This window comes from Cetorhinus maximus, chromosome 13, assembly GCF_964194155.1.
Source record: "Cetorhinus maximus chromosome 13, sCetMax3.hap1.1, whole genome shotgun sequence".
NCBI lineage: Eukaryota > Metazoa > Chordata > Chondrichthyes > Lamniformes > Cetorhinidae > Cetorhinus > Cetorhinus maximus.
Genome location: NC_135891.1, coordinates 108513204 through 108526923, shown reverse-complemented (window position 1 = coordinate 108526923; position 13720 = coordinate 108513204). Strand labels below are relative to the sequence as shown.

General features: G+C 41.7%; 1 protein-coding gene across 7 annotated transcripts in view; it reads right to left on the bottom strand.

Moving 5' to 3' along the window:
- Positions 1–13720, bottom strand: part of LOC144688932 (transducin-like enhancer protein 1) — a 173447-nt gene that overhangs the window by 63638 nt on the left and 96089 nt on the right. For 6 of the 7 annotated variants that reach the window (XM_078555971.1, XM_078555970.1, XM_078555972.1 and 3 more), the window contains one exon: positions 11303–11319. The exons of the other annotated variant lie outside the window; for it this stretch is intronic. In XM_078555971.1, coding sequence (XP_078412097.1) covers positions 11303–11319 — 17 coding nt within the window. The remainder of the gene's footprint in view (positions 1–11302; positions 11320–13720) is intronic. 7 annotated transcript variants of the gene reach the window in all.

Below are 13720 nucleotides of genomic sequence, written 5' to 3'. Positions count from 1 at the left end.
GCAACCCCTAGAAGACGACTGCATGTGTGGAAATTTAGCTGAAGACAGGCTTCAGTACAGCAGTGATGCTCCGTCCTCTGATGTTCTGAAGCAGCTTGACAACACTTAGCCACTGTACCCTACCTAGTAAGGGAGTCAGTGCCTACAAAGGCAAAGGAGACAAAAACAAAGGAAATTCATTCAAGCCTCTTTTTCTTTCAAGCTACCAACAAGAGGCTCTAATTTTATAAGCCTTTCAAATGTGTAGAGAGTTCAAGGTAGCATACAACTATTTAACTATATATTTAGGGCAGTTGAGAACTTCTCATCTACTTATCAGATAGCATTAGAATATCATACACTATATATTCAACACAAACACACTGTACAGTGGGAACGTTTTATAATGTCCAAACATTACATCATTCATATTGTGTCAGTGACACTCAGTTACTCATGTAGTGGGAGGGCAGCAACAAGCAGACTCATTTAGCAGATGTCTTCCTGGTTTGAAAAATTGCCCGGACCTATGCCACAATTATCTCAATTAAGACGCTTGGATCTTTTAAGCCAGTTTTCAGCCGACGTTTTGTAACTTGAATCCATCTCCTAAAATAAGAATGAGGAGGGGGAGAAAAAAAGGAACTAAATATGTATATAAAAAAAATAATTGCCCTCAGCTTCAAATCTCTCCATGGTGGTAACTCTCCCTTGCTTGAATTTCTGCCAGCTGTTTGTCCCCACCTTGATCCTCAGACATTGGTCTACTTCTCATTCCTGACTCCACTACTGTGGCTGCTCCTTCAGTCACTATGACCTCTCCCTCAACACTCCCACCTCCTCTCTACTTACAGAGATCTTTGAGTCTCCAATGCCTCTTTTCTGCTTGGTGTCCAGTGCAAAGCACTGAGAGATACAAAGGACCAGTTGCACGGGGAGACTAAAGAAGCTGGGATTGTTCTCCCTAGATTAAGGGGAAATTTAATGTGTTCAAAATTCTGAAGAGCTTTGATAGAGAAGATATGGAGAAACAGTTTCCACTGGAACAAGGGACGATAGCCAGAGGGCACAGATTTAGGATAATTGCCTAAGAAATCAAAGAGCAAGATGTGGAGAATTTACAGAAGGCACTGCCTGAATGGGTGTTGGAAACATATTTAATACTAATTTCAACTTGCAGAGTTATAGGGAAAGTGGAAGGGAGTGGGACTAACTAAATAGCTCTTTCAAAGTGCTGGCACAGACATGATGGACTGAATGGCCCTGTTCTGTGCTGCCGGATTCTATTATGCTATAACTCCTTCAGAGAATATAAAAAGCAGTTGTAAATGATAATGTATTGTCAACTCTAATGCAGACAGTTTAACAATGCCCCCAAGTTTTAGGAACTGCCCAGAGAGAAAAACGATCATTTCCCTAAACTCAAAAGCTAAAGGCATAGTCTGCATGGACAGAAGAGGGTTAAATGCTTTCTGCAAATGAGGGTTTGGGGACATTAAGCTAAACACCAGTATAGCAGCAGCTGAAAATTCATTTTCCCCTTTTCTGGTCCCATGATCATTGCGTACATTCAGGCAGCTAATTATTAATAAGGAAAGCAAGCATGCATGACAGATGCACTACATCTTTGTCAACACATTCCCTGTGGACAAACAAAGACACCATTTTGGCTGTTGTAGCAATTGTCAGGTCAAACATGATGGATCTCCAGTCTTTTGGTTACATTCAAAAAGAGATCATTTTACCTTCAGCCCAGGGTACTAACGCAAGGACAGAGGAATTCAGAAAATAGGAGGAGGCAGCTACCAAGTTTAATAATCCCCAACTTGGCAATAGGGAGTCACATGCAATTTTCAACTTTATTCCAATTCCTTGGGTTCAAATCAATCCAACTTTCAGTCAGTTTGCATAGTTGAGTCCACATCTTTTGTTTTCTTTTTAAAACAAAACATACACTCATCAGGTGGAAACATTCTAGTGCGGGAGGGATGAGCCCACTTGTACTTTGTACTTAGTGGTACTATCAACCAATCACAGGTCGCCAAGAATCTTTTGACAACAATCCCCAGTTGTACACTTAAGGAATTCCTCTTTCCGTGCTTTCTACGCTTAGCAGTAGACCCTTTTTGAGAATAACTGCAGCATGGCAGTATGAGATTGATGGGCCGAAGGGCCTGTGTCTGTGCTGTATAACTCTGTGACTCTACGATTGTGCACCCATCGGAATTTGCATTCTGTATAACAAGGCCCTTCGTCAGTGGAAAAAGACTTTTAACCCATTCGCTGGAATTCATTTCTGAACCTGAAAAAAATAAAGCCTCAATACAACTTGACACTGCATTTTCTATTTGCGCATGCAGGTACATGCACACACACACCTATTGAATGCTTTGCATTGTAATATTAAACCCCTCTAGTTAGGCAATTTGGTTTAATTAATTAGCATAAGAGCCAGGAAGCGAGATGAGGCACATTTATTTTACTCAGCAAGTTATGATGATATGGACTACACATCCTGAAAAGGTGGTGGAAGAAGATTCAATAGTAACTTTTAAAGAGGGAATTGGATAAATACTTAAAGAGAAGAACATTGCAGGTCAATGGGAAACTAGCAGAGGACTAGGACTAATTGGATAGCTCTTTCAAAGAGCCAACACTGACACTATGGTCTGGATGGCCTCCTTCTGTGCTATAAGATTCCAGGATTCTAAGTTTAAGTGTGTTGGGTATTGAAAAGTTGGAGTCCTGCAAGAGTTAGCTATAATTTAAGAAGCTGTTCAATAAAATGTAATGCAAAGGCAAAAGAGTTGTGGGGGGTCGGTGGTGAGGGGCACACATGGAATAACAAGCAAAGTTCCTCTAAAGCATTTATTTGCTGGCAGAAACGCTGACTGAAACTCTACCACTAAACCATTCTGGAAAACTAAACTATTTTCAATGCAGTCAACAATGCTTAACAATAATAAAACAGTTTTTAAGCTAAAAAATTTACTTCTCCAGTAATTTGAATTAAGCAGCGTAAATAACATGGTAATATTCAAAAAACACATGGAAATTCAATACAAAATAAATGTGGATTAATTGGATAATTCAAAATGAAGCAACTTTTTGTCGAGTAGACATTAGATCCCAACTGAGTTGAAGAAATGGGGAACTCCCAGTATAGGAAGCGACCATCCGAGCACTGCCCCTGACAATCACTGGCCTGACAAAGTCGACCTGGAAAACAGAGGGTACACAGAGGACTTCAAGGAAATTCCAGGCCTATAATAAATGTTTAGGGAGCCTTTACAGTTTAGCTGCCAGTCCGGAACGAATGTTAAACTTGTGTCATAAGAGAAGAAGAGAACCTTGAGTAAGGTGACTGTCCAATTTTACACAATAATGGAATGAATGACCAGATAATCTTCTGATCGTGGTGCTAGTTGAGAACAATATGGCCAAGGAACTAAAGAATTTATGATCTGGTTGAATAGTGCTGTGAAATCTTTTAGGTCTTCTTCAACAGGGACATGCAACTTCACTTTAACATTTAATCCAAAAGATGTAACTAAAGTTCCACAGTCTACCCCACGCAAGGTACGCTGCTCTGACTCAGAGGTTGCAGACCAAGTTCTTGACTGCAGTAATAGCTTTAAAAACAATGGTTATGAATCAAGACGAGGATGAGGCACCCCACATCCCAAATCCACACGGATACACATCTGGTTGTAGTGCTCTTGCCTTTGAATCTGAAGTGGTGGGTTAAAGCTCTAATCCAAAATTGAGTAGAATATACAGTTGGCCAATGTAACACAGGGCGGAAGGAGTGTTGCATTATAAAAAGCACTACCTTTTGGCTGAGACATTAAAGTGACTCCCTATATGTGTGGTTGTAAATGGTGGCAAGGCACTATTAAAATGAAGGGGTCATAGACTCATTACCGAAAGCATTAGGCCCATCGAATCCACTGCGGCTCTCTGTAGAACAATCCAGTCAGTCCCATTCCTCCAACGTCCTGGCTAACCAAAATCATAGAATCTTACAGTGCAGGCGGCTATTCAACCTGTGCTGGCTCTTTGAACGAGCTATCCAACTTATTCCCATCTCCTAGCTGCCCTTTTTATCTGCTGCTATCTTGCAAAGTCTGACGCCACAAAAGAGAAAGAAAAAATGGCTATTTATCTCATCCCTTGTCTCTGGATTCTTGCTGTGCACAAACTGACTGCCACAAAAATAAATCATTGGACGTAAAGCACTTTGCAACACCGCATTCCATTGGCTACTTTTATGATCACATTCTCTAGCGGCTCCTTGCCTGCAATAAGAACTCCATCACCATTGCTCATAGAATTCTGTATGAATAATGGAAGTGATTCTGGGAAGAATGCTCAGCTGTGGTTTTCAAAGGGAATGCATTGTTCATAAGCTATGCCAAGAGAGTCTTGTTTATTCCTCCATCAATTACAAATGGGTCACAAATTTCAGAAAGATTGCACAAACATAGATAGTTCTTTTCTAGCAGTTTTCACTGACCCAAAGATACCTAGAGTACGAAAGCTCAATATTTGCCTGCACAAAAAATGCATTTTAACTATAATGAGCCATGAGGGCTGAAGGCTTTATGAACAGAAATAAATAAATGAGGAATATTGCAGCTTGAGAGAATTTTTTATTTTTATTTCTCCCACTTTGAGGGGTTTAAGAATATAAATATGAATCTTTGGCTCTGGTGGATTGGGAACCTACATTAAAAGCTAGGACGATTGACAGGCAATGGCTAACATTTAAAGAACTAATACATAGTTTACAGCAAAAATACATTATATAATGCACAAAAACCCAGCAAGGAAAGTGTTCCAACCATGGCTAACGAAAGAAATCAAGGATTGTGCGAGATCAAAGGAAAAGGCATATAAAGTTGCCAATAAAAAAAATGGTAAGCCTGAGGATTTGAGCATTTTAGAATTCTGCAAAGGAGGACCAAGAAAAAGATTAAGAAAGGAAAAATAGAACATGAGAGTAAACTTGCGTGAAACATAAAAACAGACTGTAAAAGCTTCAATAGGTATGAAATAAATTTAGCAAAAATAAATGTGGATGCATTACAGGTGGAGCCAGGAGCATTTATAATGGGCAATAAGGAAATGGGAGAGAAACTAAACAAATACTTAGGGAAGAATTTTCGGGTCGGTGAGCGGGGGCGGGGCCCGCTTGCTGACGCATAAGATGACGCGCGGTGATGTCGGGCGAACGTCCCAACGTCGAGCGAACGTCCCAACGTCACCGCGCGTTATTTAGATTTTCAGTTTGGCGGGCGCACAGCCAACTTGGCTGCGTGCCTGCCAAACTGTCACAGGCCTATTAAGGCCATTTAAATAGTCATTAAACCAGTTAAAAGAGCTGCCTGTCCAACTTTAAGGTTGGGGGGCAGGCGACGAGCTCAGGCGGCCTTCGCATTTTCCATGAAACCTCATCCATGGGCGGGATGAGGCTTCATGAAGGGTTTATTAATTAACTAAAAAATCTTGAAAAAATTCACTGACATGTCCCAGCTCATGTGACAGGAAAAATAATACACAAAGCATTTCTTAAATGGGGAGAGGCTGGGATATGTTGACCTTTGAAGGGACTTGGGTGTCCTTGTTCATGAGTCACTGAAAAGCTAACATGCTGGTACAGTAAGCAATTAAGGCAGCAAGTGGATGTTGGCCTTTATTACAAGAGGATTTAAGGTGTAAAGATGTCTTACTGCAATTATATGGAGCCTTTGTGAGACTGCACCCGGAGTTCTGTGTGCAGCTTTGGTCTCCTTACCTAAGGAAAGATATACTTGCCATAAAGGGAGTGCAACGATGGTTCACCAAACTAATTGCTGGGATGGATGGATTGTCCTATGAAGATAAACATGGCCTTTATTCTCTGGAGTTTAGAGAATAAGCGGCGATCTCATTCAAACATGCAAAATTCTTACAGGGCTCAACAGGGTAGATGCAGGAAGAATGTTTCCCCTGGCTGGGAATGGGGTGGAGTGCCTCAGAATGAAGGGCTGAGATGAGTAGAAATTTCTTCACCCACGAGTGGTGAATCTTTGGAATTCTCTACCCCAGAGGGCTGTGGAGGCTCAGTCATTGAGTATGTTCAAGACAGAGATTGATGGATTTCTACATAGTAAAAACATCAAGGGATACAGGGATAGTGCAGGAAAATGATGTTGAAGTAGAAGATCAGCCATGATCTAATTGAATGATGGAGCAGGCTCAAGGGGATGAATGGCCGACTCCTACTTCTATTTCTTATGTTCTTATGCACTGTCAGGAACTGCACCACTTGCATTGCCCTACTTGCATGCACCTTTACTCCTCAATGTTAACATTGGAGCTCCACTTTCTCAGCCACTCCTTATATCCCTCAATTCCCCGAAAGATCATAATCTCAGTCTTGAATATATCCAGCGATGGAGCATCCACAGCCCTCTGTGGTGGACAATTCCAAAGATTCCAAACTCTTTGAGCAAAAAAATTTCTCATCAGTCCTAAATGATCGGCCCCTTATTCTGAGACTGTGCCCCCAATCCAGATTCCACAGCTAGAGGAAACAATCTCCCTGTATCTATCCTGTCAAGCCCCTTGAATGTTACAATGAGATCACCTCCCATTCTTCTAGAGTTTTATTCAATTTATTCAACCTCTCATCATAGGACAGCTATCTTGTAAAGGAACCCAGCTATAAAAATGGAGTTATAAGATTTTTTTTAAAAAAGATTTCCTATGAGGGATTAAAAATTAAAGGCAGAGTTCATCTGCTGGACAAAGGTTTAGAAGATTATAAACATGCCTGGGCATAACTGTGTGCTCAAGGGCACCAACATCCTGTGGCATAGGATATTGTATATTCTCTAACACAAGACAGTTCCTGAAAAAAATAGAAACTAGACTCTACATCAGTTCAGCAAGGCATTGATAAATTGTAAAATACCGCAATCTAACAATGGGTAACCAAAAGGATGCCTCTCAATCATTTGTCAACCAAATCCTGGAAACTAAGTACAGTGACCACTATCTGCATCTCTCAGTGTTCTGTTTGCTCAAAGGATGTTGACTAAAATGAAGGATGTTGACTAACATGTGTGCTCAACATGCCTCCTGCTGACTCAACTATTTTATAGTATAAATATTGAAACCGCACAGGAGGATTTTTAGATTAGTTGGGTTCACTCTAGCAAGGTAAAGGCATAGCTGCTGTAGTGTAGCGATGATAGTTCTCCCCTTAATTGGGATAGAGGAATCTCGCTAGACTCTATAGCTTTCTACTCGGGATTTAAAATAAATACTACTTTAAATATTGATGGTATCTTAAGTATCACTCTGTAACATTATTTAGACTTACAACTTGGATTCTATAATAGAAACAAAATTATACTTTTCCTAGAATTATCAAGGTTGCGATTACCATCAAATGTGAATTGCATGTTTGGTTCTTTAATAAACATTTATATAATTTAGAAAATATATTGGCTCACAACACAGTCTTCTGTATCCAAACTCAAGAACCCATCTCCGTACACTCTTCGGCAGAGAGGTACATTGTTGAGGAGAGATGCCCAGACCCTTATAATTACAGGTTGTTATAATCTAGCTAAAACTTGTTAAAAAGGCTATCAGGGGAGCGGTAATATTCTCTGGTGGTTTCTTTACTTCAGGGAGAGTTACATCAGTTCTTCAGACCTATTTAAGTGCCTGTGAGGCCTGTCTTTCTCAACCTTAAGGAGATTGATTATCCAAAAGTATGCCTGATCCAGAACAGTCCCAAAGGGGGCTAGGATTATAATCCTCTTCAGTCTCACCCCAGGAACCAATCTACTGAACCTTCACTGCACTGTCTCCGATGCAAGTATATCCTTCCAGAAACATGGAGAGCAAAACTGAGCACAATACTTGTGCCCCTCAAAACCCTATGCAATAGTGGCAAAACTTCCCTTACCTTGTACTCCAATATCCTTGCAATAAAGGCCAATATGCCATTTGCCTTCCTAATTGCTTGCTGCACCTGCATGCTAACTTTGTGTTCCTTGTAGGAGTACACAAAATTCTCTCTGAAAGTCAACATGCAAAATTTCACACCTTTTATAAAAGTATTCTGCTTTCCTATTCCTACAAATAAAGTGAATCATCTCACACATTCCCGTGTTGTACTCCATCCACCACCTTGTTGCCCACTCACTTAGCCTATTTATATCCCTACGCAGTCTCCTTGCATCCTCCTCACACCATACATACCCACCTAACTTTATTCCCAACTATCTGCCCTTAAAAGGGCAGCCGCCTCTATAGTCCCTTGCATTAATCCAGAAAGTTACACGAGCTCAGTCTTCAGAATTCAATCTTGAAAAGCTGCAGAACTCCAAAACACACTTTGGACATTTAAACCTCATTCTTTTCCAGGAGTCTATGGCAGAATCGGCTCAGATTTATACTAAGTGCGGTAGCAAGCGGGTAAAACAACATTTTACCCGCCGGCCGCAATGGCGGGTTTTCAGGCTGTATCGTCCTAAACCCGCTGCATTAATTATACATTACCGGGATACATGCCATTTCGATGGCGGGTGGGCTCCAATTCGCCCGCCACACCATCACCTCACCACTTCATCATGCCAGGCACCACATTTAAAGTACAGCCATGCTCAGTGCTTCCAGCCCAGGACTGCAGCAGAGGAGACATGGCCCCGAAAGTCAAGACGACTGCAGCCCTCAAGCGCCTTTGCATGCCATGGATGCCCGCTATGATGTACCCCCACTCTGTGCACAAGAGGGGCAGCTACATTACCACTCTGGCTTGGTAGGCGATGGCAGTGGTGATCAATGCCAATGTTGCACAGAATAGGTTGGCCATCCAATGCAGAGAGGATGAATGATCTCATCTGTGCAACCAGGATATGGCAACCATCTCATCGCTCTAAACTCACACACTCAAGCCCATCAAACATTCACTGGCATCTCACTCACTGCCAGCTCAAGGGACATCACCATTCTCTCTCATACACATACCCTCACATGTCCATCTGGCCTCATCTCCTCTGCAGACTGCTTCCTTAGCCCTCACCATCTTGAGGCCACTTGGACAGATCAACATGTGCCTCCACACACACCTCCTGGGATACCCTCTTTCCCCAGTACAGCTCTCGTCCTGCAGCCTCTTCCCTTGCCTGAGGCCATTTCTCCTCCTTCCCTAAGCAAGACCTTGCCCGGCAGCCATTGAAAATCCACCCACATATGGCTGATCTAGTAAGTAGAGACTTACCAGTGAACCCCCCGAAAAGTGATGTGGTGCTGTCTGTGAAGCCTGGCACTGATAACTGCGAGTGCTGACCGAAGCAAGGTAGGCAAACAGACCTTGAAATCCCAAACGAAGTGCAGCCCAAGTGCATGTCATATATACGCCGACGTGGGCGGACAATCCAGCAATGGGGGGGGGAATGAGTCTGGCGCGCTAGCCTTACAATGATACGCTGATACGTTACAATGAGGTTCCTGATGTCTGATGGCGGGGTATGCAGCCCGCCATCGGTGAGCAAAGCGGACGATCGCAAACTGGTTTCACGACGTTGTGAAACCGATTTTTGGCCTTCTCGCCATATTGTCCGCTCAGGCCACCAAATGCGCCCAAAAAGCTCGGCCTATGTTGGGCAAAGCACATGTTCCCACTTCCACTCCTAGCCACAGATCTACAAAGTGGCCAAGACCCAGGAAGTAATTTCTGCAACACTAAAATTCAGTAATGCAACGGAAGCATGGCCGTCAACCTGCTGATTAGGAGTTCCACGCTACACGCATGTGTGGGGGTGAGGGGCAATAATTCTAACCTATATCAGCAAGCAGGAAACCAATAGGATTAGATAGAACAGTGGTTTTACATTCTGCCCAATATTATTCTCCACTGACTTCAATGTACAGCGAGTTATGGAAGAGTGCAAAATCAGCATTGAACTCAACCAGTAGGGTTCTGATGGGTGAGTTAGCTTTGAATTCCACCTGACTGAAACAGACAGTCCATCATTTAAAAAACGTGGAGCTGACTTGCAGACTAAAGTTGTGCATTTCTATCCAGTTACATCTAGCCCCATTTTCCCAGGCAATGGTAGGTTAGACAGTGAGTCCTATCCAGAATTGGGTAGAAGTTAAATGAATTGAGGGATTCAATTTTAAATATTTACAGGTCAACTACTGACATCCCCTGCAGAAATAAGGAACGGGTTAGATTCCCATTAAAGCAGGGGAACTCCCTCTTGCATCCCCCCGAGAACAATGTACAAGTGGCCTTTCGCCCACCTCAACTTTGCAGAATGAATTTGCTCAACTTAAGCCCCACAACTTGACTGATGGTAACTTACTGAATATAAATAGTCAGTACAGCAACCTTTATAGAACCTGCCTTTCTCTCATCATCCCCAGAGTCCTGGCAATCTGGCCTTTAAAAGGTCAAGCAATTCAGTCTTATTTGTGTGTCTACATTTTCTTCTTTGGCGTTTTTGTGACCCTGTATTTGAAAAAGGCTGTTTTTTAAGCCATGCTGCCTCATTGCTAGCTAAATCCTAAATCAAAGCACCCGAGACCTGTTAGAAGAAGCCACTAGAAATAAAGTCCAAGTTAATGGAAACATGGATTTAAACATCATGTGAGCCCCAAAGCTCCATAGTATGGAATTATGTGACCCCTGAAGACCAAAGCTTGGAGAACCCTGGCTTTATAGCCCTTATAGAATTCAGGGTTAAGTTGGAATATCATTCACTGTAAAGGTAATCCATTCTGTCGTGCCTTTTATGAGATTGTTTATTGTTCGGGGATCTTTCCACTTGCCTCATATCCAGGGGAATATTAGTGAAACAAATGTAAAACTTCCAAGCCTCAGTAGAAAAGGCAATACAGAAAATAGTATGTATAAACCTTGTGTGTGCCAATATCTTATTGAGGGGTGCCATTTGTGGTGATCTATAAAATGAATGCCCAACTATCATCTCATGTGCCAACAGGAATTGTAAAGCATTAACTGAACATTTGATTTAGCTTTCACAACCCTTCCAGGCCATTTGCCAAACACAGAACATTCGCCATCCAAAAAAACATCTGAAAATAATTTTGATACTATTTCCCATATTTGTCACACACAGGTACAAACACTCAACACATTGAACACAGTTTTTTTCAAACATCATACCCTGGAATAGCTCCAACTTAACAAGCGCAGTCACTAACTCCCTTACTCTGCATTTCTGGAAATAATTGTTTTGATTGACCTCCTATGTTTTCTTCATAAAATGGATAGCAGCAAAATGTCACTACTTACTGAGCCTTGGTCTCTGTCTGACTCGGTTGGAAGTACACCAGACCATAAGGAACAAGAGAAACAAAAACCAAGTTAGTCATTTGCCCTTCAGCATGTGTCATATAAAACACAATCCATTCACTTTGCTTCACAACTACAACAGAGGAAATGTCAAACACTGAACCAGTCCAATTCAGACCTTCAAAAGGTCAACCCCTCTTGTATGCCATTTCCCACTGCAACATCCAGTTGATTTTTTTTTAAAAAGCATTCTTGAGGTAATATTGTGCCTTGTGATGGCAGCACACAAACACACCTCACACAAAACCTCTCTGCTTGGCATCTTAATGAATGCACCAACCTGCCAATTTCAAAGCTGGTCGATGCCCTCATCAACAGAGTCCCTACACAGATACCCGCACCCTCTCACTTCACACAGCATCCTTAATCCACCATCACATCTCACAAATTATTCTAAACCTTGAGTTGACCTTTCAACTAAAGTCGTTTTTCCTCAATGTAAATAATGCCCACTGAACTGAACCTAAAGTAATATTCAGTGTTTACTCTATCATTTAATTTAGTGTAATTCAGAAATTCCCCACTTCGAATTGTACAACTTGATTTCCTCTCATCTTTCTTCAATGATCCCAAGTGCAAGAAGGGAAATCAGTCTTTCCTCTTATACGTGTATAATCATATTACCTTTCATTATTTTTTTGAAATCACTTGCAAATGATCATCAACAGCAAAGTAATTATAGGATTGTGTTCAATGGGGCCAACGTGAATACCATCTCACCCAGTTTTTCTGTCTATAAATGTTGTAATTCTCCCTCACCCATCCAGCCTACTTTCTTCCTCCTCGTTGAGCCTAATTGTAGGATGCTGCAGCATAGAAATAGGCCATTGAGCCCATCAAATCATTACCTCTACATAATGAAAACAGTCTAAGCCCACTCTTTTCGCTTGTTCCCCAAACCCGTTTAACACTCCTTTTCTAATTGCCTAAATCACTTTTTAAAAAGAAACCAAAATGATAGCACAATGGTAATGTTACTGGGCTAATAATCCAGAGGCCGGAACTAATGCTCTGGAGATACGGGTTCATATCCCATGGCAGTGGGGGGAATTTAAACTCAATGAATTAACAAATCGCTAATCTCATTAATAATAATCATCATGAAAATAATGATTGTTGTCAAAACCCATTTGGTTCACTAATGTCCTTCAGTGAAGGAAATCTGCCATCCTTACCCGGTCTGGCCTATGTTTGTTTCCAGACACACAGCACATGGTTGACTTTTAACTGCCCTCTGAATTAGCCTAACAAGTCAGCCAGTTGTATCCCAAGAATGAATTTTTAAAAAAATATATCGCAGAGAATGCAACATCCTTCCATGTCAAGAATTTTGTTTTAATGTCACACTTAATTTTTAAATTTGTGCCCTCTCACAGTCGGTGGGAAAAAAAATCAATCACTATTTATCTCATTAGAACCCTTCCATCACCTTGAAGTCTCAATTCAGTCACTCCTTAATTACAGATGTAGTGGTAAAAGTCCCAAATTCTCACATTTCTTTTCATAACAGCAATCCCTCATCCCCATTAGCATCTTAGGTGAATCTGTACTGTGCCATTTTCTGTTGCTTTTACACTTTTATCATGTGGTACAAAAAGCTGCAACTTTGGCCTTAGGTCTTATAGGGTTGAATATGACCTCCTTGCTTTGTATTTTATGTCTATGGTTTGACCTACCTGTTCTGCCAACTCTCACGACCTATTTATTCACAAGCCAAGATCCCTCTGCTCCTCAGCTCCATTTAAAACTGTGCAATTTGACGCACGTTTCTTTAAGAAGAGATAAAATAGGAGGAGTAGGCCATTTGACCCCTCAAATGGGGGTCAAATTTGTTCTGTTCTGCCATTCAGTAAGATCATCTGATGTGGCCTTAACTCCACGTTCCTGCCTGTCTCCCTAGACCCTTGACTCCCTTGTCAATCAAAAATCTGTCTAACTCAGCCTTGAATATATTCAATGGCCCAGCTTCTCCTGCTCGCTGTGGGAGAGAAGTCCAAACACTAACAACCCTCTGAAAGAATAAGTTCCTCCTTATCTCCCTCTGTGATTGACTCTGAATTGCTCTCTGAAATGGCCGAAGCAAGCCACTCAGTTCCAGGGCAATTAGGGATGGGCAGCAAATGCTGGCCTTGCCAGCAATGTCCACAGCATATTTGGAAACCTCATCCCCTAGTTCTTGATTTCACCTCCCCCTCCACTACCCAACTGAGGGGGAACCTCAGCATCTACCCTGTCAAGCCCCTTCAGAATCACATGCTCCCTGCTCTTCTTTCCAAAATATGCTTTTCTAATATCAAACTGTACTTAGCAATTGGCTCTTTTGCAAAGGGAATGTTTGCTAACCAAGTCCAAAATGAA